Source organism: Eptesicus fuscus, chromosome 13 (genome assembly GCF_027574615.1).
Source record: "Eptesicus fuscus isolate TK198812 chromosome 13, DD_ASM_mEF_20220401, whole genome shotgun sequence".
NCBI lineage: Eukaryota > Metazoa > Chordata > Mammalia > Chiroptera > Vespertilionidae > Eptesicus > Eptesicus fuscus.
In genome coordinates this window covers 78585746-78613285 of record NC_072485.1, presented here as the reverse complement: position 1 = coordinate 78613285, position 27540 = coordinate 78585746, and the positions used below count along the sequence as shown (strand labels likewise).

The 27540-nt window shown below is 40.4% G+C and overlaps 1 protein-coding gene across 1 annotated transcript in view; it reads left to right on the top strand.

Moving 5' to 3' along the window:
• Positions 1-27540, top strand: part of C13H11orf80 (chromosome 13 C11orf80 homolog) — a 59717-nt gene that overhangs the window by 30454 nt on the left and 1723 nt on the right. Inside the window, exons 4-12 of the mRNA XM_054725634.1 lie at positions 911-994; positions 3066-3121; positions 3496-3567; positions 4782-4977; positions 7646-7796; positions 9572-9718; positions 14581-14702; positions 15464-15574; positions 19691-19789. Of these exons, the coding sequence (XP_054581609.1) occupies positions 911-994; positions 3066-3121; positions 3496-3567; positions 4782-4977; positions 7646-7796; positions 9572-9718; positions 14581-14702; positions 15464-15574; positions 19691-19789 (1038 nt within the window). The remainder of the gene's footprint in view (positions 1-910; positions 995-3065; positions 3122-3495; positions 3568-4781; positions 4978-7645; positions 7797-9571; positions 9719-14580; positions 14703-15463; positions 15575-19690; positions 19790-27540) is intronic.

Genomic DNA, 27540 nt, shown 5'->3' with positions numbered 1-27540 from the left:
CCCACTGGGGATGTGCCTGCAACCCAGGTACATGCCCTTGATCAGAATTGAACCCAGGACCCCTCAGTCCACAGGCTGATGCTCTATCCACTGAGCCAAACCAGTTAGGCTTACGTAATTTTTTATATATGTTTTTTAAAGTTGATTTTAGAGAGAGAGGAAGGGAGAGTGATACAGAGCTAGAAATATCTATCAGCTGCCTCCTGCATGCCCTCTGCTGGGGATCAAGCCTGCAACCCAGGCATGTGCCTGACCAAGAATCGCCAAGAATCGATCCAGTGTGACCTCTTGGTTCATGGGTAGAAGCTCAACCACTGAGCCACGCCAGCCAGGCTTCACTCATATTCTTTTTTTTTTAAATATATTTTATTGATTTTTTACAGAGAGGAAGAGAGAGGGATAGAGAGTTAGAAACATCAATGAGAGAGAAACATCGATCAGCTGCCTCTTGCACACCCCCTACTGGGGATGTGCCCGCAACCAAGGTACATGCCCTTGACCGGAATCGAACCTGGGACCCTTGAGTCCGCAGGCCGACGCTCAATCCACTGAGCCAAACCGGTTTCGGCATTCACTCATATTCTTAATACAGATGTTATTCTTCTCAGCTCCAGCCTGAATTACTTTAAATTACTTTTATATTTGTTCCGGAAGGTAATTTTGATGTGGGTTTTACTATGATCATTGTTCATGTGTCTCCTGAGGGTCCATAAAATAAGTACTTTAACCTAAGAAGAGATGGCTATTAGATTCTCTTTTGTGTCCAATTCTAACACCCAAAGATGTTTCCCCTTGAATGTCTGAAAAGCTTTCTGAGGTGTTATTTTTATAGGAATAAATACCATAATTTAATTTATTTGCGCTTTTGAGTTTGTGTATAAGTGGTGGATGTTTTGTTGTGTTATTACAGGTTGATGAAAAGCCTAGAACTTTGATGACAGATAGTCTGGTTATAAAGAATTTTTTACGCAAAATTGTCATGGTGCACCCTAAGGTAAGCTGTTATTTTGCACAATAAAGATTCTCTTATTTAAGTAATATTGTTTTTTTTTAGTATTTTACTTTATTTTGTTCTTTGTTGTTTTGTTTGTTTGTTAATCCTTACCCGAAGATATTTTTCCATTGGTTTTTAGAGAAAGTGGAAGGGAGGGGAGAGAGAGAGAGAGAGAGAGAGAGAGAGAGAGAGAGAGAGAGAGAGAGAGAGAGAGAGAGAGATCAATGTGGGAGAGACAAATCGATTTGTTGCCTCTCACATGAGCCCCAAGTAGGGCTGGGGATCAAGCCTGCAGCTGAGATATGTGCCCTTTGACTGGAATTGAACCCACAAACCTTCAGATGCCCACTGACACTCTATCCACTGAACCAAACTGGCTAGGGCTAAGTCATGTTTTCAAGAGATCTCTACTCTGTAAAACATGGAAGGACCTGGATGATTCTCTTTCTTTTAATGACATGATTACAACTTTTAATATGGGATTGATTTGGTTTCTATGTCCCTAAGGCAATCTTTTTTAAAAATATATATTTTATTGATTTTAGAGAGGAAGGGAGAGAGAGAGAGATATAGAAATATCAATGATGTGAGAGAATCATTGATTGGCTGCTTCTTGCACACCCCACACTGGGGATCGAGCCCGCAACCCAGGCATGTGCCCTTGGCCAGAATTGAACGTGGGACCTTTCAGTCTGCAGGCTGACGCTCTATCTATTGAGCCAAACCAGCTAGGGCCCTAAGGCAATCTTGATGTTGGTAATGTGACATAGTTGGGAGCCCTTGGATACAGAGAGAGTTCTCTTTTGGGTTCTTATTTTTATTTCTTTACTTTTTTTAAAAAACCTCACCAGAGAATATTTTTCCATTGCCTTTTCTGAGAGAGTGGAAGGGAGGGAGAGGGAAGGGAGGGAGGGAGGGAGAGGAGAGAGAGAGAGAGAGAGAGAGAGAGGGAGGGAGGGAGGGAGGGAGGGAGGGAGAGGGAGAGAGAGAAACATAGATGTGAGAGATGCATCATGGACTGGTTGCCTCCCACCCGCATTCCTACTGAGGGAGGGGAGCAAACACACCACCCAGTTGTGTGCCCTTGACCAGGAATCGAACTCGAGTCTCTTTGGTCCTTAGGCTGATGCTCTAATCATCCAGCAAAACTGGCCAGGGGCTTCTTTACTGTTTTATTGTATCAATTTGGGTATTTCTTTCCACTCCTCTGTGTTTCATTCTTTTTTGTTAAACCTGGCTGGTTATTGCCTTTACTAAAGTGATAGTAAGAGCAAATAAGGAAATTTTGATAAAGTATTTTGGACTTGGGAGAGCAAATTTTTATTATTATCTGCAGTTAGATGTGTTTATAAACATGCACACAATTAAGTATGCTATATTACTTCTCCTATTTCCCCTCTTGTTGGCTTCCTACTTTTTTTTGTTGTCAGCAGGATTCAGTGCTATTTCTTGCCAGTCACTATTCTAAGTGTTCTCCATGCACGTACTCATTCATCCCTTGTAACACTCCTCATAAACTAGGTTTTATCATCATCCCCATTTTATAGCTGAGGAAACTGTGGTACAGAAGTTAAATAACTTGCAGAGCCAGGATTTGAGCACAAACAGTCTGGTTCTGGAGTCCCTTATTACCCATTATGTTATATAGAAAGAAAAATGTAGGATGAAGGTAGGAAATAGACAGTGAAATAAATTGGAGGTAGGACAAAAAAGCCAGATGTGGCAGAGGAAGAAAAAGCAAAGAAAATAAGCGTGGAATGTTTCTTGTGTGATAACAATGGGAAGAATAGGGAGAAAATTGATATAGTTCCTTTAAGAATGGGAAGAAAAGATACATTAGGGGAACAGAAGACAAAACGGTAGGATTTCCTGGTAATTTGTGACTGCTTGGAATTGTAGTGTTAAGATGCAATATATTTAAGGACAGATTTTGAACACAGACAAGTGTTAATTATGTTTAGGGATGGTGTAAGTGAAAAAAAGGTGATATAAAAAGTATCTCCTTTAGATATGGAAGTTTTAAATCTCTATCCTGGTTCATGTTAAATCTCATACACCATTTATTTTGCAGATTAGATTTAATTTCAGTGTAAAGGTGAATGGTATCCTCTCCACGGAAATCTTTGAGTAAGTCCTTAAATCCATGGCTTAAGTTTATGCCATAGCTCTAGAGCTTTTCTCAGTCATTATTGTCCTATTTCCAGTAGGTTTACAGTTTTATTTATTGAGCCAAGTTCACTTTGAAGCTAATATTCTGAGACCCCCACATTTTATTATTCTATATTAGCTTTTAAAATAAGTAAATAGATTCATCTAAACCTTTTATGTCTTTCCCTTTTACTAGAGTGAGTGAATTTAAAAATTGTCATTTTCCCTTGGTTAATTGGTTACTGAATTCCAGTAATCTCTGGGGGTGGTAGTAGTCATATTACCAAAATTTGTACCAGGCAGAAATTGGTATTAGAATCTGAGATATGGCTTAGCTTTTTATTGCTTTGCAGGGCAGAGAATGAACCTACTTTGAACCTGTCGAATGGAATTGCTCTTGTCGTAAACTATCAGCATTATATGAGGTGAAGGAGGAAAGCATTGTTCCTCTCCCTGTTTTACTCTCCTATTATGAATATAAATGTGGCAGAAATTGAAAATGGTCTCACTTGTCATTTCTTAGTGCCAGATGTCAGAGTCTCTATAAGAAAAATAAAGTAAAACTTTTAAGCTAATTATATTGAAAACTACTGTTATTCCTGGCTCCTTAAATATATTCTGATTGACCCGAGGACATGTTCTTTTTCCTCTCCATGCCTTATTTTCTCCTGTAAATGAAACAAAACATACCCTGCTAATTCCAATCCCATTTAGACATGAGAAGAGAGGACTGAATTTAAAAGGTACTTGAATTCTTGGCTAGATAGATAGAATGGCTACAAAGAAATTCTTTGTGTATTATTGTTTGTGCATCAGCATTTTGCCTAGGTTTGGAAATCATCTCTCTCCCTATCTCCACGTTCTTCAAACTGCAAATAAATCCATGGAGGAGGTGGTATATAATATGGAATAGACAGAATACCTCCATTAGAATATTTTTTATTCTTTAATACATGCAGAAAACAACACCCTCACTCCATATCTTTCTCTAGCAATCTTAAAGTATCTTACATTCCTTACAGGTAGACATCTTGTTATCATAGCTTTATTGAAAGAGACGATGCTTGTAGACACATTTCCCTGGGCAACTTGATTAGTTTAGAGAGAGAAAAGGGTTCATTACTCTTTTGTATTTAGAAAAGAACTGTTGGAAAGTAACCAAATATTAAATTTCACTAGATTCTTTCTAGGAGAGAAAGGTGTCCTAATTTTTTCTTATTATTGCTGTCAAACAGTAACTTCAGACCTCTTCAGGGGAAGCATGTGTGGGAATAGGGATGCCAGTTTTAGGTTATTTGTGATTAAGGAACCCCTCACTCTCACTTCTGCCATGCTGATCTCTGAATGATCTTGGCAACTTTTGCTTAGAACCATAGAGTAATTAGTGGATGAAATTCGTTTTTGAGAAAATAAAACTGCCACTAGTGGCAGCGAAAGCAGGAGCCATGATACCATTCCTGAAATGCCAATTTGTCTGCTCTATTGCTTGTGCTTCCCTGAGTGGGACACAAGTTATTGATATGGCAGGTTATATGGTTATGCACATGCTAGAGATTATAAAAGGAATTTTGAATGCCTTTAAAAATAATTTCTTGAGGAAAAAAAAGCTAAATTTGTCTTCCTTGTTTTTTGACAATAGACCGAAAGTAGGTACAACTCAATTACTCTGCAGCAGAATCCATCCTGTACTAGGACATCCAGTAATGCTTTTCATCCCCAATGACGTGGCTGGCGTGGACTTGTTGGGAGAGCTGATACTGACTCCAGCTGCTGCTGTGTGTCCCTGCCCGAAGGTCTCATCCAACCAGCTGATGAATAGGATTTCTTCAGTTTCCATATCCTTTGGATGACAGAATTCATGCAATTGTCTTTGAAAATGAATTGTTATGCCCAAATTTTAGAAAATTCTTTAGCATCTAAACTCTGAGTGTAAAAGCCAGTATGATTTGTATAAAAACAAAAATCCAGTATGAAAGCCAAGCTGAAAGTTTTTCCAAGAAACTGAAAACTATAAAATGTGACACATGTGCCACACTCTTTTCATATTATCCCATATGACTAAAGCATGGAATGAATGGTGCAAGAGGAAGAGATGAGGCTGGAAAAGTCATTTGGGCTTGAATATGGTGGACATTGAATGCTACACTACAGATTGTGAACTTTGTTCTCTGTATAGTGGGAAACCATTGAGTGTTTTAGGAGTTTCTAGCTATATTGTACAGAATAGATGGGAGAGAGAAGTCCGTAATCACTAAGTAAATAAGTAAACTGGACAAGAGGGATTGAATGCCTGAATTAAAAGTGTGATGAGTATGGAAAGGAGAGACTGAGAGACCTATTATTGGAAGGAATCAACATAATGAGGTGATCAATTTATTGCTGGAATATGGAGAGATTAGGGGCAGAGAAATGAAAGGATATTGTTGAAAGATTCTCACACTATGTGAGTCAATTGTTACATTATCACTTGAAGATAGACATGATAAGCTAAAGTTGTATATTATAAAGCCTAAAACAATCCCTAAGTTGATACAACAGTTATAACTAATAAGCAAAAAAAGGGAATAAATGGAACTATAAAATATGTCCAATCCAAAATAGAATCCAAAGAATAGAAAAGAGGAAAAAGAAAACAGAATACTAGGAACAAATGGAAAACAGATAACAAGATGTAGATTTAAACCCAACCATAGCAGTATTTTTATTAAATGTAAATGGTTAACCCAACGAAAAGACAGTCACATATTTTGACTTTTCAGATACTCCTCTCTTTTTAAAAAATCTTTAAACATATATTTTTATTGATTTTAGAGAGGAAGGGAAAGGAAGAGTTAGAAACACCAATGATGAGAATCATTGATTAGCTGCCTCCTGCATGCCTCGGGGATTGAGCCCGCAACCGGACATGTGCCCTGACCAGGTATTGAACCTTGACCTCTTGGTTCATAAGTCAATACTCAACCACTGACCTGGCCAGCCAGATATTCCACTCTTATTCTGAGTTGGCAGCATCTCAAAGCTTCCCTGGCTCTAAACAGTGAATGTGTTGGCCTTAGCTCATGTTCTTGGATTTGTGATGGAGACTTCATTTATGGGCACTGCCAGCCTTTGTTCTGTTGTGACTTTCCATAATGCCCCAGTGCCTACTGGGTAAGAATTTTAATCTTTACACTTAATGCCTTGTGTTTATCCTATTAAAAAGATGAAAACAAAGAAAACTAAAGAAAAAATATATTATGGCCTCATTAGCCTTGGTTCAAGGTACAAAAAAGAGTAGGCAGTGGTTCTTAACTAGGTAATTTTGCCTTCAGATGACATTTGGCAATGTCTGGAGACATTTTTTAAAAAATATATCTTTATTGATTTCAGAGAGGAAGGGAGAGGGAAAGAGAGACAGAAACACCAATGATGAGAGAGAATCATTGATTGGCTGCCTCCTGCATGCCTCCCTATCGGGGACGGAGCCCGAAACCCAGGCATGTGCCCTCGACCAGAATCGAACCTGGGACCCTTCAGACCGCAGGCCAACGCTCTATCCAATGAGCCAAACCAGGTAGGGCTGGATACATTTTATATGTATTTTTATTGATTTCATAGAGAGGAAGGAAGAGGGAGAGAGAATCATTGGTTGGCTGCCTCCTGCATGCCCCACACTTGGGATTGAGCCTGCAACCTGGGCATATGCCCTGACTGGGAATCAAACTGTGACCTCCTATTTCATAGGTTGATGCTCAATCACTGAGCCATGCCAGCTGGGCTCTGGAGACATTTTTTATTGTCATGAGTGGAGGGAGGGGTAAAGGCCAGGGGTGTGGCTAAACATTCTACAATGCACAATACAGCCCTTCTTCCGAAACACACAACAAAGAATTATTTGCCTTAAAGCGTCAATGGTACTGAGATAGAGAAACCCTGGGTAGGAGAGAGGATGAGAGTGGGAAGGAAACCATTTCAGGGACCTGTCCTTCTTTGTCTTAGAGATTAGGATTAGAGAAGGTGAGAAGGAGTTTCCTTATCAATCTGAATATACTAAAAAACTTATTGGAAAATATTCCTTTGTGTATACTTTTATTCTAGCATATATCACATTGTATTACAGTTTACTGGTTTTACATGTTTCTCTTACACTATAAATATAACTTGAAGGTAGGTATTAAATCTGGATATTCATCTTTGTATCCCTAGAACTTAGTATGATGTTTAACCTGACATATCACTCAAATCTATGATTGAATGAGTAGGATGAATTAATAACTAATTGCCCTAATACTATACCTGTAGCTCATACTCATTAAACCCAGAATAAATTTTTGAGGATTCTAGTGGATCTATCTATCTCTGATACCTGACACCTATCTTCAATGTATAAAAGGCTTAATATGTAATTGCCTAGCACACTACTTTATTTCTGGGAATGTGAACCAGGTTAATGTTATATGTTTGTTTTATGCAAATGAATACATATAAAAACTAAAATTTGAAAGTTTTCTTTAGCACCTATACATATTTCTATATGGACCTTCGGGTCTGCCTCTGATATTGCCAAGCCAGGAACAGTCAATTACTACTGTCTTCAAAGATACCTCTTATTTCATTGACTGGAAGAAGTACCACTTGTGTATGGTGCCCAATTTGGATCTCAATTTGGATAGAGGTATATCTCCCTCTCTTTGCACAGGAATCAAGAAAACTGGAGAATATCAGAGAAATGCAAGGAAGCATAAATACCAGGTGTAGGTTTGAGAGACCACTTGGAGTGAGGCAAATGATATCAAGAGACAAAACTCCATCAGAGCTTAGCCGCTTTTGCATTCCATATGATGCTGGTTCTTCTCTCACTTCCTCTTTTGCCTTCTCTATTCCTGGAGTAGCCAGTGGCCTTCATCTTCTAGGGGCTTGTTCAGAGGGTTTCTGTTGTACCTTAATCTGTCAGTTCTGGAGTTTTATGAAAGTCAGTAAGGGAACAATTGCATCTTTGTGGGAGAGAAATGTTTCCTAATGCGATGAGAAAACCCACATAAAATTACTTAGAAAAAAATTAAAACACCACATAAATACAAGGCAGGAGTATAAACCTTATAGTAATAAAGCTAGGAACCTGGCGGTAATATTTATGTAGAGCCTAACCAATATTAGTTTTGGGTGAATCATGTTGAAAGTTGGATGCTTAAAAACTAGACTAACAAAACTGGGAAATAGGTATATACAACCATGAGTTGATGTCTAGGAAGTTTACAGTCTTGATTTTGACTGTTGTTAGCTAGAATCCTTTGAAATTTGGAAGGTAATCTGGTCAATTGTATCCTGAGGAAGATGACCATTAGGGAAGAGGTATTGTAGAGTTGTGACTGGCATGAGAAGGTTGAAGGCTCCTGGGATGGGCAACGTCTCAGGGGAATGATAGAATCTTCATCAAGGAAGTAAGCCTTGGGGTAAGGCTCTTTTTTCTTACGTAGTAGTTATTCCAGAGGTCGGATTGAAAGGAGGGTGTCCTTGGACAGGGTCTCTGGAGGTAAGAGGTTTCGTGAAGAAATAATGTTTGGTCTTAACAAGATGTCATGTTATTAGGATTTTAAAATCTCTAGGGCTCTCCATATCTTCTCTTTCATTTTTATTTTCATGTTTTATTGATTTCCTTTATTTTTTGTCATTTTGTGATGCCTGAATTTTCTCACTTAATTTTGGAAATGAATAATGTAGAAAATGCCCCTTGTCTCACCCCCACCCCTTTACTCTGAAGGACAGATCAGGGTCCCATGGAGGTACTTTTCTATATGGAGACATTTAGGGTTATCCTGATTGTATTCTAAAGGATAAAGGTGCTAGAAAGTCACCACAGGGCATTAGATTACTTGGGAATACACATAGTATTCTGATAATAAATACAGATTTTGGAGTCAGTTTAAAACAGTTCCACCACTTACTCTCTCATGTTGGGCAACATATTAAACCTCTCTATGCCTCTTTTCTTATCTGTAAAAAGGCATGAGAATAGTGTTGTGAAGTGTAAATGTTGAGATAGCACATGTAAAGAATTTAATATTGTACATGGCATAGAGTAAGCATTCTATACAAGTTAGCTATTATCATTACTCAGTCTTGACTCTGACCTCTGCCGCTTACTAGTGATACCTACCTTAGAAGGTTGTATAAGGGATGCATGAAATTATTATATAATGCTTCTCAGTAAGTGCTAAGGAGTGCTGTTTGATTTGCATCTGGCACACCTAGTTGTTTTGATGTTCTTCCTGAGAATCACTTTATTTGCTTCCATCCTGTGGATAGAGAAATAAATTCAGGAGAAGAAGGCAGTGTTCAAATTTAGATTTATCTCAGATTTTTCTTTTTTTGAGGTATAGGTTCTTTATTCAGTTAGTATTTTGAAGGTTTTATTTATCTTAGAATACTGTGCAATATCTTGTTCTCTAGATATGGTGCTTCCAGATGTGAGTTATCAGGTGGAATCCAGTGAGGGGGATCAGTCTCAAAATATGGACCTTCAGGAACAAACTTTGCTGCTTATTCTCTTTGTGGATTTCCATAGCCAGTGTCCAGTCCAGCAAATGGAACTCTGGGGTAGGTATAAGAGAATGGGGCTGCCAGCCTGGGTGTGCTTACATGTTAAAAGAATAAAGAAAAGGAGACTTTAGCCCAGCCAGTGTTGCTCAGTGGTTGAGCATCAACCCATGAACCAGGAAGTCCAGGTTCAATTCCTAGTCAGGGCATATGCCCGAGTTGCGGGCTTGATTCCCAGTTAGGGGCATGCAGGAGGCAGCTGATCAGTGATTCCCTCTCATCATTGATGTTTCTGTCTTTCTCTCACTCTCTGAAATCAATAAAAGCAAAGTTTTTAAAAGAAAAGGAGACTATATGATGCACATATCTGAGATATATTTCTGTAGAATAATGAATTTCAGTAGAGAAAAAACTTGCTTAAATAAAGTAAAACAAATTATATGCTCTATGGAAAAGATCTGTATCTTCTTTTTTTAATCCTCACTGAGGAAATGTTTCTATTGATTTTTATAGAAAGAAGAAGGGAGGAATGGAGAGACAGAGACTGAAACATGGATCGGTTGCCTCCTGTACTTACCCCAACCAGGGATTGAACCCAAAACCTAGGTATGTGTCCTGATCAGCAATCAAACCAGCAACCTTTAAATGACACTCCAATCAACTGAGTCACCTGGCCAGGGCAGAAAGATCTGAATCTTGAAGCATTACTTAAATGATGACATTTCTGGATTTGGTTGACCAGAAGTCAGCAGACACTTCCTATAATGCTCCCTATAGGGTATATTACCTTAAATGGGTTTTCAACCTTAGCTGCACAGACTATTGCCTGGGGAGCTTCTAAAAAAACACCCAAATCTCATCTTCAGAGATCCTGATTTCTTTGGACTAAGTTGGTGCTCAAGTATCAATGTTTTTAAAGCTTCTCAGGTTTGTGAATTGTTCTCTTCCATACTGCTTTTCCAGGTGGAATAAAGAAATATTATTGCCTTTCTTGGCCTTGATGCAACTTCTCAGATACAACATGAGGAGCTGTGTGAATGTATTGGTATAAATGGCTTTATGTGATCCCACATAGACCTCTGAAAAGTGAGAAATTGTCCTTCTTTAGGCATACAAGCGGGAGCCTGTGCTTATCTAATAGATGGGTGATAACCTGTTTTCAGAAAGGTTCTCTCTGTTAGAGGTAAAGCAGTGATTTCACTGTTTGGTGGTCCATGAAACACATGCATCAGATTCACCTGGAATATTTGAAAATGTGCAGCTTCCTGGACCAAGGATTAACTCATTATTTTGCTATAATGTAAAAATATAGTACAATTCAAGAATTTGCATTTTTAACAAGATTCTCAGGTGATTATTAAATATAGTAAATTTTGAAAACTACTGAGTATGAGTGGGAGTTAGCTTACACATTTTAATGCAATAGCCCCTGGAACATAAGTGTGTTTCTCGGTGCCTTCTAAACTGTGAAGGAAGTAGCAAGAAGTAGAGCTTATAAGCTTCTGGGGGAAGGTTGATAACCTTTCTTTTGATGTTCCTGGTATGTCTCTGTGTTCTTTCTCTCTGGGCTGATGCTTTTGCTTGGGATTCTGTTCTCCGGGCATTGATGTGGCCCTTCTCCCACTGAGTCATAGGAGAAATGAGACAACCAACCCAAGATCAGCAGAGCTCATGTTGCCTGGTGCCAGCTATGTACTGAACAAACCATTGTCAGCTGTGGGATTCTTTCTGCTGCCTGCCACCCATGTCACTCCTATCTTTCCCCAACATGTGTATATTCTTTAGGAGACAAGCTCTACTTCCCTGGGCTCTGGTTTGCAACTGTTTGAGGAGCTGGTGTTCTTTTTTTTTTTTTTTAATATATTTCTTTATTGATTTCAGAGAGGAAGGAAGAGGTAGAGAGAGATAGAAATATCAATGATGAGAGAGAATCATTGATTGGCTGCCTCCTGCACGCCCCCCACTGGGGATCAAGCCCGCAACCCAGGCATGTGCCCTTGGCCAGAATCGAACCTGAGACCCCCCAGTCCGCAGGCCAACTCTCTATCCACTGAGCCAAACTGGCGAGGGCTGGAGCTGGTGTTCTTTGGTGCCCCACTATTCCATTCATCAAGGCCCTGGAATGGGAACATAGAAGAGACCTAAACTAAAGAGGCTTCTAGCAAGGAAGTCAAAGGTGAAGATGCCTAGGGTTGTTATCTGGCTGTGCTCACACGGTAGAGGCTGATAAAAGGAGCAATTTAGTATTGTGGAAAGGATTTCAGGGTACAATCAAGAGACCTGAGTTCAATTTTGGTCCTGCAACCAAATTCCTCAATTATTATTTTTAAAAATACATATTTTATTGATTTTTTTTTTTACAGAGAGGAAGGGAGAGGGATAGAGAGTCAGAAACATTGATGAGAGAGAAACATCGATCAGCTGCCTCCTGCACACCCCCTCTTGGGGATGTGCCCACAACCAAGGTAAGTGCCCTTGACTGGAATCGAACCCAGGACCCTTCATTCCGCAGGCCGACACTCTATCCACTGAGCCAAACCGGTTAGGGCTCAATTATTTTTGGGAAGCAAGTCACATAAATCACTTGATCCTCCTTTTCATAAACAGGGTAGGGCAAAAGTAGGTTTATAGTTCAGAGTATATGAAACACAGTTTATGCTTGTATTATTAATTATTATATTATTTTCCATAAAACAGCTATAATCCTACATTTGCCCCACCCTGTGTTTAAGATAAGATTGTTAGGCTAGGTGATATCAAAGGCCATCCCAAGTCTAAAGACCCTCTTAAGACAAAAATCTGTGATATTTTGGCCCTAGCTGGTTTTCTCAGTAGTTAGAGTGTTGGCCTGCATCCGGTCAAGGGCACCTACCTTGATTGCAATCTCGATCCCTGACCCTGGTTGGGGCATGTGCAGGAGGCAACCAATCAATCACATCTCTCTCTCCCTCCCTCCTTTCCTCCCCTCTCCCCTCCCCCCCACTCTCTAGCAATCAATGGAAAAAATATCCTCTGGTGAAGATTAACAACAACAAAAATGTGATATTTTGGCTTTTTTATTTAGATCTGCTAACAGGAACACCATATTCAATCTTCTTTAGGATGACATAAAATAAAATCTGATACCATGCTCTGAATCTATTGAACATATCTACTAGTATGAACTCATATTCCTCAGAAGCCAGTGTTACCTATCAATATTGTAGTACTGTGATAGTTTAAACACCTCTGTTTAGCTTGACTTTAAAGGCCTGCAGCATCTCAGATAGTTGTATTTAGTACTGGATTAAATGAAAATGCATTGCTGCATTAATAAAAATAATATCTTTTAAAATGTCCTTACACATCTGGTAGTTTAGGACTAGCCTTTGAAGAAGATATACTATAAGGGTAAGTAGATATAGATACTAGTATATGAATATAGATATAATAATTTTTCTCCCACTCCCCCTCTTTTTTCATATGCCCTTGAAAGCTTTCTCTAGAGATCCTTTTAGGAAACAGATTGTGTAGAACCACAGTCTGCTCCCAGTGTCTTAAAAAACCACTTAATTGGCCTTCTGCCCACCTTGTCATGGTAACTTCTATGATTAACTCGTTATTTTGCCACAATGTTAAAGGCATCTGTTGGTATCTACAGTTTTAGGAAGAAACTTGTAGCTTTTTAATTAAATATCTGTTTTTAAAAGGGTTCTAGCTGATTTCTTGAGGCTATTCTTAGAATCAAACTGTAGAAAATAGTAATTCAAATAACATCATCATAGCAATAGCAGTATTTTCCCTTTGAATATTACAATGTACATTTTAAAACATTTCATTTATGTTATCCCAGTTTATCTGCACAAAATACCTGTGAGGACAGGTGATATAAAAACATTTTCTGTATTTAAGTGAGAAAAGTGAAGTGATTTGTCACCACTAGTTGGTAGTAGAAATGACCCTAGAATCTATGTTCCCCTGATGTCAGTTCCAGGCCCCTTTTGAGCAGACCACATATTACCTTTCCTTCCAGTAAAGCAATATGGCCTCATGGTAGAAAATGTTCTGCTGCCTTGCATTCTTAATGCAACCCTGAGAAAAGCCAACCAGTCATAAGCTGTTTGACTATTGTATATTTGAACAGACTACCCAGTGGAGAGTAGAAAAACACTGAAAAAAGAAAGATTAATTAAGAAGCATTTTTTCCATGTGTCCTATAGGGAGAATTTGTTTTTCTTTGTTTAATCAGGATCATAAGTGCTAGCCTATTGCTTGATGACATATTTTGCCCAACTCTCTCACATTTTAGCTTTTCTGAATGATGCTGAGCAGTGGTGCCTATGGTTACTTTATCAGAGATAGCCGCCCATTTAAAAAGATATTTTACCAGCAGTTTTTAGAGTAGTGTTGTGAGTTTTCACTTTTTCTGTACCACAGCACATCTGAAAGGATTGGCGACACACAGGCAATAATTGGCTCATCACGACGGTGATGCTCAGATAGGAGTGCAGTAGGGTTAAACACTCTGCAGGAGGCATTCTCTCCCCTTTGGAGTCACTAGTATCGTTGTTTATAGTATGTGGTATGTATTTATGTTTCTGATATGAATTAAACAGGATCCCACACTTGTTTCTCCAAAAGTAATGTTAGCCCTGGCTGGTGTAGCTCAGTTAGTTGGGCATCATCCTGTGCTCTGAAAAGTTGCTGGTTGGATTCCCTGTCAGGGCACACCCCTCATCCCCAAATGTCATTGTTCACTTTTGTTTTCCTGAGCTGCCTTTCATTTGTAAGTGAGAATTGGGTGAGTTTGTATGTTGTTGGTGTGTATGTGTGTGTGGTCTAAAAACAGTAATTATTTGTGGGTAGGAGTGAACTAGCACTTGAGCAACAGCTTTGAAGTGGTCATGCTCACTCAGGATTATGAACATTCTTCCTTCCTTTAGGAATTCACACTTTGCTCACAGCTCATCTCAGTACCATCCTCCAAGAGAGCCACAGCGTGGTGCAAGATTCCATCCAGTTTGCTGTGGACCAGGCCTTGGAGCAACATCATCAGGTTGCCAAGGTAATAAGAAATTCACAATTTTCTTTCTTCTACTCTCTCCATGAAAATGATAGCTAGCATATATGGTAAATAGGGCCTGAGACCCTGTCCTTCCTAATGCCTCTTCCTCTCCTCTTTTGTCCCCTGAGCTGATCACATATACTGCATCTAGCCTAGGAACTCAAGCTTTAACGTACATTGGTCACTGTAACTAGCTGGATACCTTTACCGCCCAGTAGGTAAGTTTGATTAAACAGGGATGGAATAATAGAGAAAAGTGACTCAATGCTCCTCTGCCTTACCCCTGCACCTCCCTTTCCCACACATCCTTCTGGAGCTACTGCTCCCATTTCCTAACCCTTATAACACATTTTCTCTTACTTTACTTTCTGAATTCCTTCATCCTGTGTACTTTTGGTAACATATTTCTTCTTTTATATGGCCAAAACAACCACACCAAGAAACCAAAGCTTAAAGCTTTTTGTTTTTAAATTGGAAGCATATCTATTTAATGACCCAGTGTCTTTTTTTTTTTTTTTGACCCAGTGTCTTATTGCTTGTCTTTTCTGAAAGTGTCTGTGTCAATGAATCATCCCTGTGAAATGAGAAAACATTTTTTACTTATTTCAATCCTAAGTGTTCTTTACATGTCATGGTCTCAGTAACTATCGCTGATGGAGGGGGAAGAATTGTGAAATCTTGCTCTCACTGAAATCTTTGGTCCCTTTGGGATTCTCTGAGCCAGCAGTCTGTGGTCTCCCCTTACTTGTTATGTTTCCTAGGTTCATCAGAAATTCCAGACCTCACTCTCTGTGGCTGTGAATTCCATCATGAGTATTGTGACTGGCAGCACCAGCTGCAGCTTCCGAAAGATCTGCCTTCAGGCCCTTCAAGTTAGTAGGAGATTGGAGATGTTTTAAAGTGCCAGAGTTTTAATGACATTATTCCTATCATAGTAATATGCACAGTTCTTTTAGGAACATTATTAAATGAGATCCTATTGTGAACCTATATAGTACCAGGCCGATGGTAAGTGCCGGGAGAAAGAGAAAGAGCAAGAGCGAGAGCGAGAGCGAGAGAGCGAGAGAGCGAGAGAGAGAGAGAGAGAGAGAGAGAGAGATCTCAATGTGAGAGAGAAACATCAATTAGTTGCCTCCTGTACACACCCTGACCAGGGATAGAACCTGCAACTTAGGAATGTGCCCTAACCAGGAATCCAACCCACAACCTTTTGGTGTATGGGATGGTGCTCCAACCAACAGAGCCACCTGTGGTGAGTGTTTTAAGAAGTATTTGTTGAGCCCTGGCTGGCATGGTGCATGCGGGAGGCAACCAATCAAGGTGTCTCTCTCACATCAATGTATCTCTCTCTCTCTCTCTCCTCCTCCCTCTCCCTCTCCCTCTCCCTCTTTCTCTTTCTCCCTCCCTCTCCCTCTCCCCCTCCCTCTTCCTCTCCCTCTCCCTCTTCCTCTCCTTCCCCCTCCCCCTTCCTCTCCCCCTCCTCTCCCTCTCCCCCTCTTCCCTCCCTTCCTCCCCCTCTCCTCCCCTTTCCTCCCCCTCTCCCTCTCCATCCCTTCTTTCCACTTGCTCTAAAAATCAATGGGAAAAATATTCTCGGGTGAGGAGTAGCACAAAAAGAGAAATATTTGTTGAATGGATAGTGATGTGTATACTATTTTATAAATGAGAAAACAAGTTATTTAAATTTCCTACTTCCTTTAGGTCACACAACTAGTTATGAGCACAGTTAGGATTAGATCAGTGATTCTCAATTCCTTGTTGAAGAATGTTCTGTTACCTCATGGTGACAGGATACATTGGAAATAACTGAGCAGCCATCAGTATGACATTTATCTGGCAGTATGGAATGGTATATAACAAGTTTGGGAATCAGAGGCCCAAGTTCAAATCTTAGCTTATTTACTTACTAGCTGTGTGGATTTAGGCCTGTACTTAACTTCTCTGAGCTTCATCTATAAATTGGAAAAATTAATAGTACCTCAGAGAGTGATTATGAAGGTGAGGGCTCAATGTGAAAGTGCATAACATATTGTAGGTTCTCAATAGATGTTAGTTTCTTTCCTTCCTTTTGGGAATATGTGCTGACCATTTGATATTATTAATGGGGGTAACATATTCCATATCTGTGGCTTTATTTCTTAAACTTTCTTCTTGAAGAAAGTATACACATTACATTTTATTTTATTTTAATATATGTTTATTGATTTCAGAGAGGAAGAGAGAGGGAGAGATAGAAACATCAATGATGAGAGAGAATCATAGATCAGCTGCCTCCTGCACACCCCTCACTGGGGATCAAGCCTGCAACCCAGGCATGTGCCCTGACCAGGAATTGAACCATGACATTCTGATTCATAGGTTGACACTCAGTCACTGAGCTACACTGTCCGGGCTACACATTACATTTTAAATAATAACTTATAAACTTTATCACTCTAATTTAACATTTTGGCATATTATCTCATACATTACACTAGAGGCCTGGTGCATGAAAATTCATGCACTAGAGCGGGGGGTCACTCAGCCCAGCCTGCCCCCTCTCACAGTCCGGGAGCTCTCAGGGGCGGGAGGCAACCCGGCGATCAGGGGAAGGCGACGCCCCATCACACCTCTGCTGCTGCCACTGCTGGCAGCGCAAGCCTCAGCTGGCCCTGGTTACCTGAGCCTCTGGCGGCCCTGGGTGGCTGGGCAGCTGCCATCCAAGGCTTGCCTGCACCTCGGGCCGGCCCTGGGCGGCTGGGGGGGCTAAGGGTACTGGGGAACTCTGGAGGCAGGCCTGCGGGGCCTTGCCATGTGCCTGCTGTCCTGGCAGGACTAAGGGGACTGGGCGCCGCCATCTTGTGGCTGTAGGCGCCGCCATCTTTGAGGGTGGGGCAGTAAATTAGCATATTCCCTCCTTATTGGCTGTGGGTGCCACCATCTTTGCAATGACGTGAGGGTCAGTTAGCATATTCCCTCTTTATTAGATAAGATAGCTGTAACCAAAGTGTTCTGTATTTATATATAACTTGACGTTTCCCTGTTTCAGCTGTCTTAGAATTTGTATTGTTACCTGGTATTCCACTATGTCAGTTTAATCTAATTTAATAAAACATTCCCCTAATGATAAACATTTAAGTTGTTTACATTCTTTTTGCCAATATAAATAGTGCTTTAGATAATATCTTCTACTTTCTGAATTTCTTCATCCTGTGTACAGGATGGTAACACATTGGTAACACATTTCTTACTTCATACTGCCTCCTTTTCAAGGAATAAACAACCACATTAAGAGACCAAAGCTTAAACCTTTTTGCTTTTAAATAGTGTCTTATTGTTTGTAACTGTACATGTTTTACTTCTTTTGAATTATTTCCTAGAATAAATTTCTATAAGTGAAGATGCTGGATCAAAGAGTATACACCTTTATAATCTAGTGCATTTTATGATAGTTTCAACTTTCTGGGTCATGTGGACAGTATAGCGGGGAGTGAAAAGAACACTCTACTGGCTGTCTATGTCATCCCTAACTTCGGTACTAATTAGCTGTGAGATCTTGGGTTGGTCACTGCTTTTTTTTTTTTTTTTACAAGGGACGCAAAGAATGGAGGCAAGACAAAAGGGATTCTGATCAAGCCTCTGGTCACTGCTTTTTGAATTTCTGTTTTCTTGTCTGTAAATTTAGTATGTTGCATTAGGTGATTAGTCTGGTCCCCTATAATTCTGATATCCTACAATTTTATACTAAAAGGTAGAGGCTGTTACCCATTCCTTAATGCAAACTGTATTATTTTGTTTACTTCCTCCCTAAAAGACTTACCTAAGGAAAAGTTCTTATATCAGCCTTAGTTGTTCCGTGGAACTTTTGCTCTCGGAACTTCTTCTTTTTTTTTTTTTTTAATTTCTTTATTGATTAAGGTGTCACGTATTTGTCCTCATCCCCCCATTCCCATCCCACTCCCCTCCCCACGGATGCCCCAACCCCCTGTTGAACTTAACCGTTGGATAGGCTCATATGCATGCACACAAGTCCTTTGGTTGATCTCTCCCCCCTCCCCACCCTCCCCTATCCTCCCTCTGAGGCCCGATAGTCCGATCGATGCCTCCTTGTTTCTGGTTCTGTTCTTGTTCCTCAGTCTATGTTGTTCATCATTTCCCCTAGATGAGCAAGATCATATGTCACTAGATATATACTTATAAGAACTGAATGCGAGACGAGCAATAATAGTTATGCTGACAGGCAAATGAATCAGTCTATAGTGAGTTTCTTTCTGGACCAACAGTTCTTTTGAGACCCAATTTCAATGTCCACCAGTTCCTTATGTGTACATGTCAGCACTGACCCCTCAGCTCTGGATGGTGGACAAATGGTGGTAACGGAGGTCCGACTCCCTCTGGTTTGGTCTCGGCCAGACCCAGGGGCACGGCTTCACCCGGACTAAGGGGCACGTGGCCTCACCCAGACCCAAGGGGCGCGTGGCCTCACCCGGGCCCGGGACCCAGCCTCACCCGGATGGATCCAGGGGCACACGGCCTCACCCGGACCCAGGATCCGGCTTCACCCGTACCCAGGGGCGCAAGGCCTCACCCGGACCCAGGGGCACATGGCCTCACCCGGGCCCAGGGACCCAGCCTCATCCGGGTCCCGGAACTTCTTTTAGAGGAAAGCAGTTTATAAAACCCCTTCACAAACAGATGGATCCCTGGGATGTTTATGTCTTATATACATAGGAGAGAAAAAACACCTTGTTTGAAAGATCTTGCTTTGGTAACAGAAATTGGAAGAAATATAGGAACCACTACTACTGTTTAATGCCAAGTATCTCAGGCCTTCTTCCTACTTCTCCTGTGCCCATAGGAACTAACAAAACTCTTAACATGACGTGAGCAGTGTCTGTGGTTTGCCTTCCTATTTGTCTTGTCCCCTTTCCATATAAACTTCCTGTGGGTACTTCTTTTTTGGGTGCCAATACTGGAACTTAACACATTCTATCTCTGACTCATTTTAGGCAGCTGACACACAGGAGTTTGGGACCAAACTGCACAAATCATTTTATGAGGTCACCCAGCAGCGAGTTCTTCACCACTGCTCTTGTGAGGTGAAGCAGGTAATTGTAAAGTAATAATCAGTTATTCGGTGGAAATGTTCCATATCGAGGTATGAGAGCCCTGTATACAGGGTAGATAGGTACAGGTGCCTTAGATAACACAATCTGAGGTTAGCTTTTCAGCAAGAAAACTTGTGGTTTAGAAAAACTTTATAGAATGTAGTATTACATAGAGGTTAAGAGCATGGTTAGATGTCACTTGATTTCTGTTTCTGTTACCAGTTGTGTAGTTATTATTATGGAACCTATTTAACCTTTATAAACCTCAGTTTCTTTATCAGTAAAGTGTTTTGATGCATACCCAAAGTGATTGTTGTGAGATTTGGGTAAAATAATGTATGTATATAGACTGCTAAGCACATCACTACTCATAATGGTGATGATATGATAGAATTTTCATGTTTAGTTTTGCCTAATCAAACACATACTTTTATTTATTCACCTTTTTGGATGCTGAAGATATAGTGTTGCATTGGGGTCTCTACCCTCAAGAAGGTCACCTGGTTTTGTGACAGGCTCCTCTATTGAGTGAAGAGAAATTATAACTAGGAAATTCTGTATCTCAATTTCAGGTGTAGTTGGTGGTAGTGTTCCTACTGAAGCCCATTCTTCTAGCTCTCTTGGCTCCAATCAGTAGGTTTGAATTTTCTGGATCTAAAGTATAAGATGAGTAAATAAAAAAGATTATGGGTGAAATTATTATACAGTGGCTTTAGGCCAACATGGAGTAATGAGGACCAGATTTACCCTCCTGCTTGAAATAACAAAAAATCTGGACACAACATCTGAAACAGTGGTTTTTAAGATATTGGGTATCAGACAACGAGTGGGCTAGTCATTCCTGAGATATGAAAAACAAGTGCAGTGAGCCCTATGATTGCCCTAGCATACTGCCTACAGAAAGTATGGAGGCCGTGGAACAGGGAGAGGGAATCCAGTGGTCTCCCTGAGTTGAATAGATGGAATTTGGAATTCAAGGATGCCAAGGCAGCTAGAGTTTTCAGGGCAGAGTACCAGAGTACCAGAGAAGAAGAATCTCCACAGAGAGAGAATTCTAGAGATATACAGAGGCTCCCCCCTCAATTGAGTACTGATCAGCTCATTCATGTGGAGAAACTATCCAGGTAAAGAATCATCCAGAAGGATTAGAGGGAATAATATGAAGAGCTCACACAGGACTAGGAATAGTTACTATTTCCATAAACCAGAGAGGAAAGCTTAAAACTTACTAGAGGCTCAGTGCACGAAATTTGTGCACGGGGGATGGGGGGTGGAGTCCCCTCAGCCCAGCCTGTACCCTCTCCAATCTGGGACCCCTCGGACATCCCTCTCACAATCCTGGACTGCTGGCTCCTAACTGCTCACCTGCCTGCCTGCCTGATTGCCCCTAACTGCCCCCCCACTGCCAGCCTGGTCACCCTCAACTGCCCCCCCCACTGGCCTGGTCACCCCTCACTGCCCCCCCCCGCCGGCCTGGTTGCCCCTCATTGCCCCCCTCTGCTGGCCTGGTTGCCCCTAACTTCCCCTCCCCCCTGGTCACCCCTCACTGTCCCTCCTGCCAGCCTGGTTGCCCCACACAGCCTGCTGTTCAGTCATTTGGTGGTCCCTCACTAACCCCCCTGCCGGCCTGGTCACCCCATGCAGCCTGCTGTTCCGTCGTTACTGTGAGGGTGTCCTGACCAATTTGCATATTACCCTTTTATTAGTATAGATAGAGCATCAGGTAGAATGGAGGAAGTTAAACCTATGACAAACACTCCTCTGATCCTGCCTAAAAGAGCTTAAAAACAGAAGCAAGACCTAAAAGGATCAAGTGTTTCCAAGGAATTCAGTGGCATCACAGAACAAAGTTAAAAAATATTTATAGGAATACAAAAATATCCAGCACCCATCAAGGTAATAGTCACAGTGCCTTGCATCCAATAAAAAGAATTAACAGGCATGGTAAGGAACAGAAAAATACAACACACAATGAAGAGAAAACTCAATTGGTCAACCAGCTATTCAATTAGAGTTATCCAGAACTGACACAGAAAATATAATTAGTAGACAAAGACATTGAAGCAGTTATTATTATAATTGTATTCCATATGTTCAGGAAGGTGGAGGAAAGAGTGAACAAGTTATGTAGTTCAAAACATTACTACAGTTTTCAGAATACTCTCAAAACTCAATGAGAAAACAAGCAACCCAATTTTTTAAATGGGCAAATGATTTGAACACACATTTCACAAAAGAAGAGAAACAGCAAATAAACATATGAGAAAGATGCTCAACATCATTAGTCATTAGGGAAATACACATCAAAACCACAGTAATACATTATTTCATACCTACCTGGAGTCAAAAGGCTGCCATACCAGGTGCTGACAAGGATGTGGAGGACCTGGAACTCATATACCCTATTTGTAGAAATTAAAAATGGTACAAACACTTTAGAGAACAGTTGGGCATACAACCCAGCCATTCTCCTAGGTATTTACCCAAAATAAATGAAAGCATATGTCCACACAAAAACTTACACATTAATGTTCATGGCATCTCTGACTATTTCTAATAGTCAAAAACGAAACAACCCAGTGTCAGCAGGTAAATGGATAAACAATTGTTGTCTGTCAATTCAAGGGACTACTACTCAGCAATAAAAGAAATGTACTATTGATATACAAAATAGCATGGATCTAAAGTAAGATGAGTAAATAAAATAGCCATACTGAATTATTTCAAAACCTAGAAATACAAGAGTACATACTATTATTGAATTTACGTAAAATCCTATAAAATGCCAACTAAGCTATAGTCACAGATCAGTGGTTGCTTGAAGATGGGAGGTATAGGAGTTGGAGGGAGTGATTTTTAAGGGCAGAAGAAACTTCTGAGGGAAATGGATATGTTCATTATCTTGATTGTGGTGATGGTTTCACAAGTATGTACATATGTCAAAACTTATCAAATTGTACACTTTATGTATGTAGTTTATTATATGTATACAAGTTACTAGTATGTCTCAAACTTGTTTTTAAAAATTACAGACACTGTTTTTAAGAGAATAACAGGACCTTTAGCACTTCTGCTCTTCTCTCCCTCTCCTACTTCTGTTTGCCTGATTGGATGAGGAAATTGAGATGCCCAGGCACTTAAGGGTTACAGCATCTCATCGATTTTCTCATCCTCTTCTGCTTTGTAGCTAGAAAGGCAGAGGACAGCAGTGAAACCTCTGTAAATGCTCCCTTTACCACACCTGTTTCCATGGCTATAGGTACTTCTGGGAAGCACCTTCCTAGGACTGCATCAGCTGTTCCATTCAATTGGTTCCCTGCAAATGCTCTTGCTGGTTTCCCTCCAACTTGGAAAGCTGCTGTTCACAACTTGCGCAAATAAAAGTGAATGTCCATTGTATCAGTTTCCTATGGTCGCTGTGACAAGTTACCATAAACTTGGTGTTTTTAAAACAACAGAACTTTATTATCTCACTTCTGGAGTCCAGAAGTCTGAAATCAAGGTATTAGCAGGGCCATCCCCCCTCCAAACGCTCTAGGGGAGAATCCTTTCTCACTTCTACTAGTTTCTGTTGGCTCCAGATGTTCTTTGGCTCATCACTCCTATTATCTGCCTCCATCTTCACATGCCCTTTCCCTTTTGTCTCTCAGATTACCCTCTGACTTCCTCTCAAATAAGTGTCACTGGATTTAGGGCCCACTCTAACTCCACCATGGTCTTATCTTGAGGTCCTTAATTACATCTGCAAAGACGCCTTTTACAAATAAGGTCATATTCACCGGTTGGAGGGGGGTGGGCGGTAAGACTTGGAGATATCTTTTGGTGGGTCACTATTCAATTTAATATAGCCATCTATAGCTTCAGATTTCTAGGGATAGGTTCAGGCTAAGGCATGTGCTATTATCATAGCACCTGGGATAGATGGGCAGGATCTAGAAGTATTTGAGGCTGTGACCTTTTGCTTGGGCCTCTCTGATATCCTAGTAAGCTCTCAAAAGGAAATAATCTGACCTCTTTTGTCCCATTCTGTTGCTATAGTGATGACTCATAGCTTCAGGGCCATTCATAGTCCAATTAACTTGGCAGATGGCTAGTGAACCTAAGGTTCATGAATCTATGCCAAGATTTCCACTTTATTTTATTTTTTAAATATAGTTTTTATTGATTTCAGAGAGGAAGGGAGAGGGAGAGAGAGATAGAAACATCAATGATGAGAGAGAATCATTGATTGGCTGCCTCCTGCACACCCCCCACTGGGGATCAAGCCCACAACCTGGGCATATGCCCTAACTGGGAATCGAACTGGTGACCTCTTGGTTCCTGAGTCGACGCTCAACCGCTGAGCTACACCCAGCTGGGCAAGATTTCCACTTTAATTTCCACAAAGATCCTGTGAGGTAAGTTGTGGTTTTTCCATTTTATAGATGAAAAAAAAATGGTTAGATAAATTTTCTAATTTGCCCAGAATCACAGTCAGTAAATGGCAAGGGTTGGGTTTGTAGAGAGGTCTCCTGGCTCTGAAGCTTAGTAACATTGTTACCTCATAGGACTGGATCAGAAGCCCAGTGAAGATGAGTAATCAGAGGCATTGAGTAGAATTCATGCTTCTCCATTCAAGATTGTTACTGTTTTCCTCTGATAATGGCCACTTAGTGATAACTTTTGTTGTTGTTAATCCTCACCAGAGGATATTTTTCCACTGATTTTTTTAGAGAGTGGAAGAAAAGGGGAGAGACAGAAACATGATATGGGAGAGACACATCTGACTGGTTGCCTCCCGCATCAGCCCTGACCAGTGCCTGCAACCTAGGTACATGCCCTTAACTGGAATCAAACCTGGGATCCTTCAGTCTGCAGGCCAACTCTCTATTCACTGAACCAAACTGGCTAGGGCTAGTGATAACTTTTTAATGGCACAAGAGTGGCACCCAGTGGCTTAGCTAAAAAATTACAAGATCAATGATAATAGGTCAAATTATTTTACCTCTAGACCAACCAGTCCCTCAGTTTCCATTTCTAAACAGGTAAAGTAGAAGTGCTGACCTCTGGAGTGGTAAAGAATAACACTATCTGTGGCCATTATATAGCTTATGGAGGATGGAAGAAATGAGAGGTTATTTTTAGCGTTTTCTAGAGTATATGCAGGGAAAGGTTATGCCAGGAATGGAGATTTTCCGCTTGGGTATTGAAACAGCAGACAGTGGGCTGTGAAGCAGTCAATAGGACAGTGCTCCAGGGCTTCGTGTCGCAGGTGTATGTAGGAACTGAAAACTTAACCTCAAGCAGGACCAATAACAGGACCGCAGCTTCCTAAGGAAAAGTATTGTGATCTGGGGTGGGTGAGGGGAGAGCAAAACGAAATGTCTCACAGAGTGTTAAATCCAAGGAGGTGTATCTGAGGATAGCTAGGTCTGTCTTATCTGGGGAACCTGATGATGAAGGGTACACAAGGCTCCTCTGAGCCTCAGTGCTTTAATCTGAATGTGGGTATTTCATTGTAGACCAATATCAAGATAGGAAGTTTATTATATGAGATTTTCTAGGCTAGAGTGAAATAAAAGAATAAACTTTCTCTCAAGAACAAATGTGGGGGATGGGGACTAGGTGGAAGGGGTAATGTTTGGAAATGTTCCTAATGCTATTTCTTTTTTCACATCTTTGGGGCCATCTTTACCCCTTCTATGTTCCCTGGAATGTAATTACTTAGAAATGGAAACTTATTTTAGTAAACAGTATGATAGAATATTTATTTTTATTACATTATAATTCATGTACCACAAATTTTACCATTTTAAATTGTACAATTCAGTGGTTTTAAGTATACTTACTATTTGTGCAACCATCACCACTAAATTCAAGAATATCTCCATCATGCCAAAAAGAAAACCTGTACCTAATTTGCAGCCAGTACCAAATTCTCCTACTCCCATTCCTTGGTAACCACTATTCTACTTTCCATCTCTATGGATTTGTCTGTACTGGGCATTTTATATAAATGGAACATATAGTAAGTGGCCTTTTGTATTTGACCTCTTTCATTTAGCATAATGCTTTCAAGATTCATCCATGTTATAACATGCAACAGTACTTCATTCCTTTATGTGGTTGGACTAGAGACCCAGTGCATGGATTCTTGCACCAGTGGGGTCCCTCGGCCTGGATTTGTCCAAGGCGTGTCCAGCCCCTCTGGCCCAGTCTCGATTGGCCAGATCCCAGCAGCAAGCTAACCTACCCGTCAGAGCGTCTGCCCCCTAGTGGTCAGTGCACGTCATAGCTACTGGTCGAGCAGTCAAATGATTGCTTAGGCTTTTATATATATAGATAATATTTCATTGTATGGATGTACAGTAGTCCCCCCTTATCTGCGGGGGATACATTCCAAGACTCCCAGTGGATGCATGAAACCGGAAATAGTACCGAGCCCTATATATACTATGTTTTTCTCTATGCATGCATATCTTTTCATGTAAATGAATTAACATTTTTACATAAGCACTATGATACACCAACAGTCAATCTGATAACCGAGGTGGCTACTAACAGGCAGGGAGTATCTACAGTGTGGATATGCTGGACAAAGGGAGGGTTCATGTCCTAAGTGGGATGGAGTGGGACAACATGAGATTTCATTACACTACTCAGAATGGTGCACAATTTAAAATTTATGAATTGCTTATTTATGGAATTTTCCATTTAATATTTTTGGACTGAGGTTGACCATGGGTAACTGAAACCACATAAAATGAAGCCGTGGATAAGTGCCACATTTTATTCCTCCCTTTATCAGTTGGTGGACATTTGTGTTATTTCCACTTTTTGGCTATTATGAATAATGCTATGAACATTTTTTGTGTGGATATGTTTGTAATTCTCTTGGGTATATAGTAAAATTGCTGGGTCATAACTCTGTATTTAACTTTTTGAGGAACTTCCAAACTATTTTCCAAACCGGCTGCATCATTTTACTCTCCCACCAATACTATATAATGGTTACAATTTTTCCATATCCTCACCAATACTTGTTTTCTACTATCATCATCATCATCATAATGGGTATAAAGTAGTATCTAATAGTGGTTTTGATTTGCATTTCTGTAATTGACTAATGATGTTAATCATCTTTCATGTGCATATTGGGCATATGTCCCTCTTTGGAGAAATGTCATTCAATTCCTTTGTCAAATTGTTTTTTTTAATTGGATTATTTGTTGTTTTATTGCTGAGTTATATGAGTTCTTTATTCTTGATACAAATACCTTATCAGATATGATTTGCAAATATTTTTTCCATTCTTGTGTTGACTTTGCACTTTCTGTAGTGTCTTTTGAAGCACAAAAATTTTAAACTTTGAAGAGGATATCTATTTTTATACACTTGTATTCTTGAAAAACAAGGAGCTAGAATTGGGTTCTGATCTTAGTATCTTTGTTTCTCTGTCCAAATTGAACCAAATGTGGCAGGGCTTTGAAAGGCTACTGAGGACTATAAAACCTGCCCTGTGGTCAGTCATTTTTGAGCATTTACCCTGTGCAAGGTACTATGCTAGATATAAAGAGACGTAAGCATGATGAACCTTACCTTTCAAGGAGTTTGTGATAGAGAAAAACGGACATCGACATATAAAAATAATGAACAGGGGCATGCAGTAGATACTTCAGAGTCTGAGAGTGGGGCAGACAGTAGGTGAGTGACCAGAGTTCAGAGGAGTAAGGAAATGCTGGAGTAAGCTGCAAAGGCTCTAGCAAAAGGAA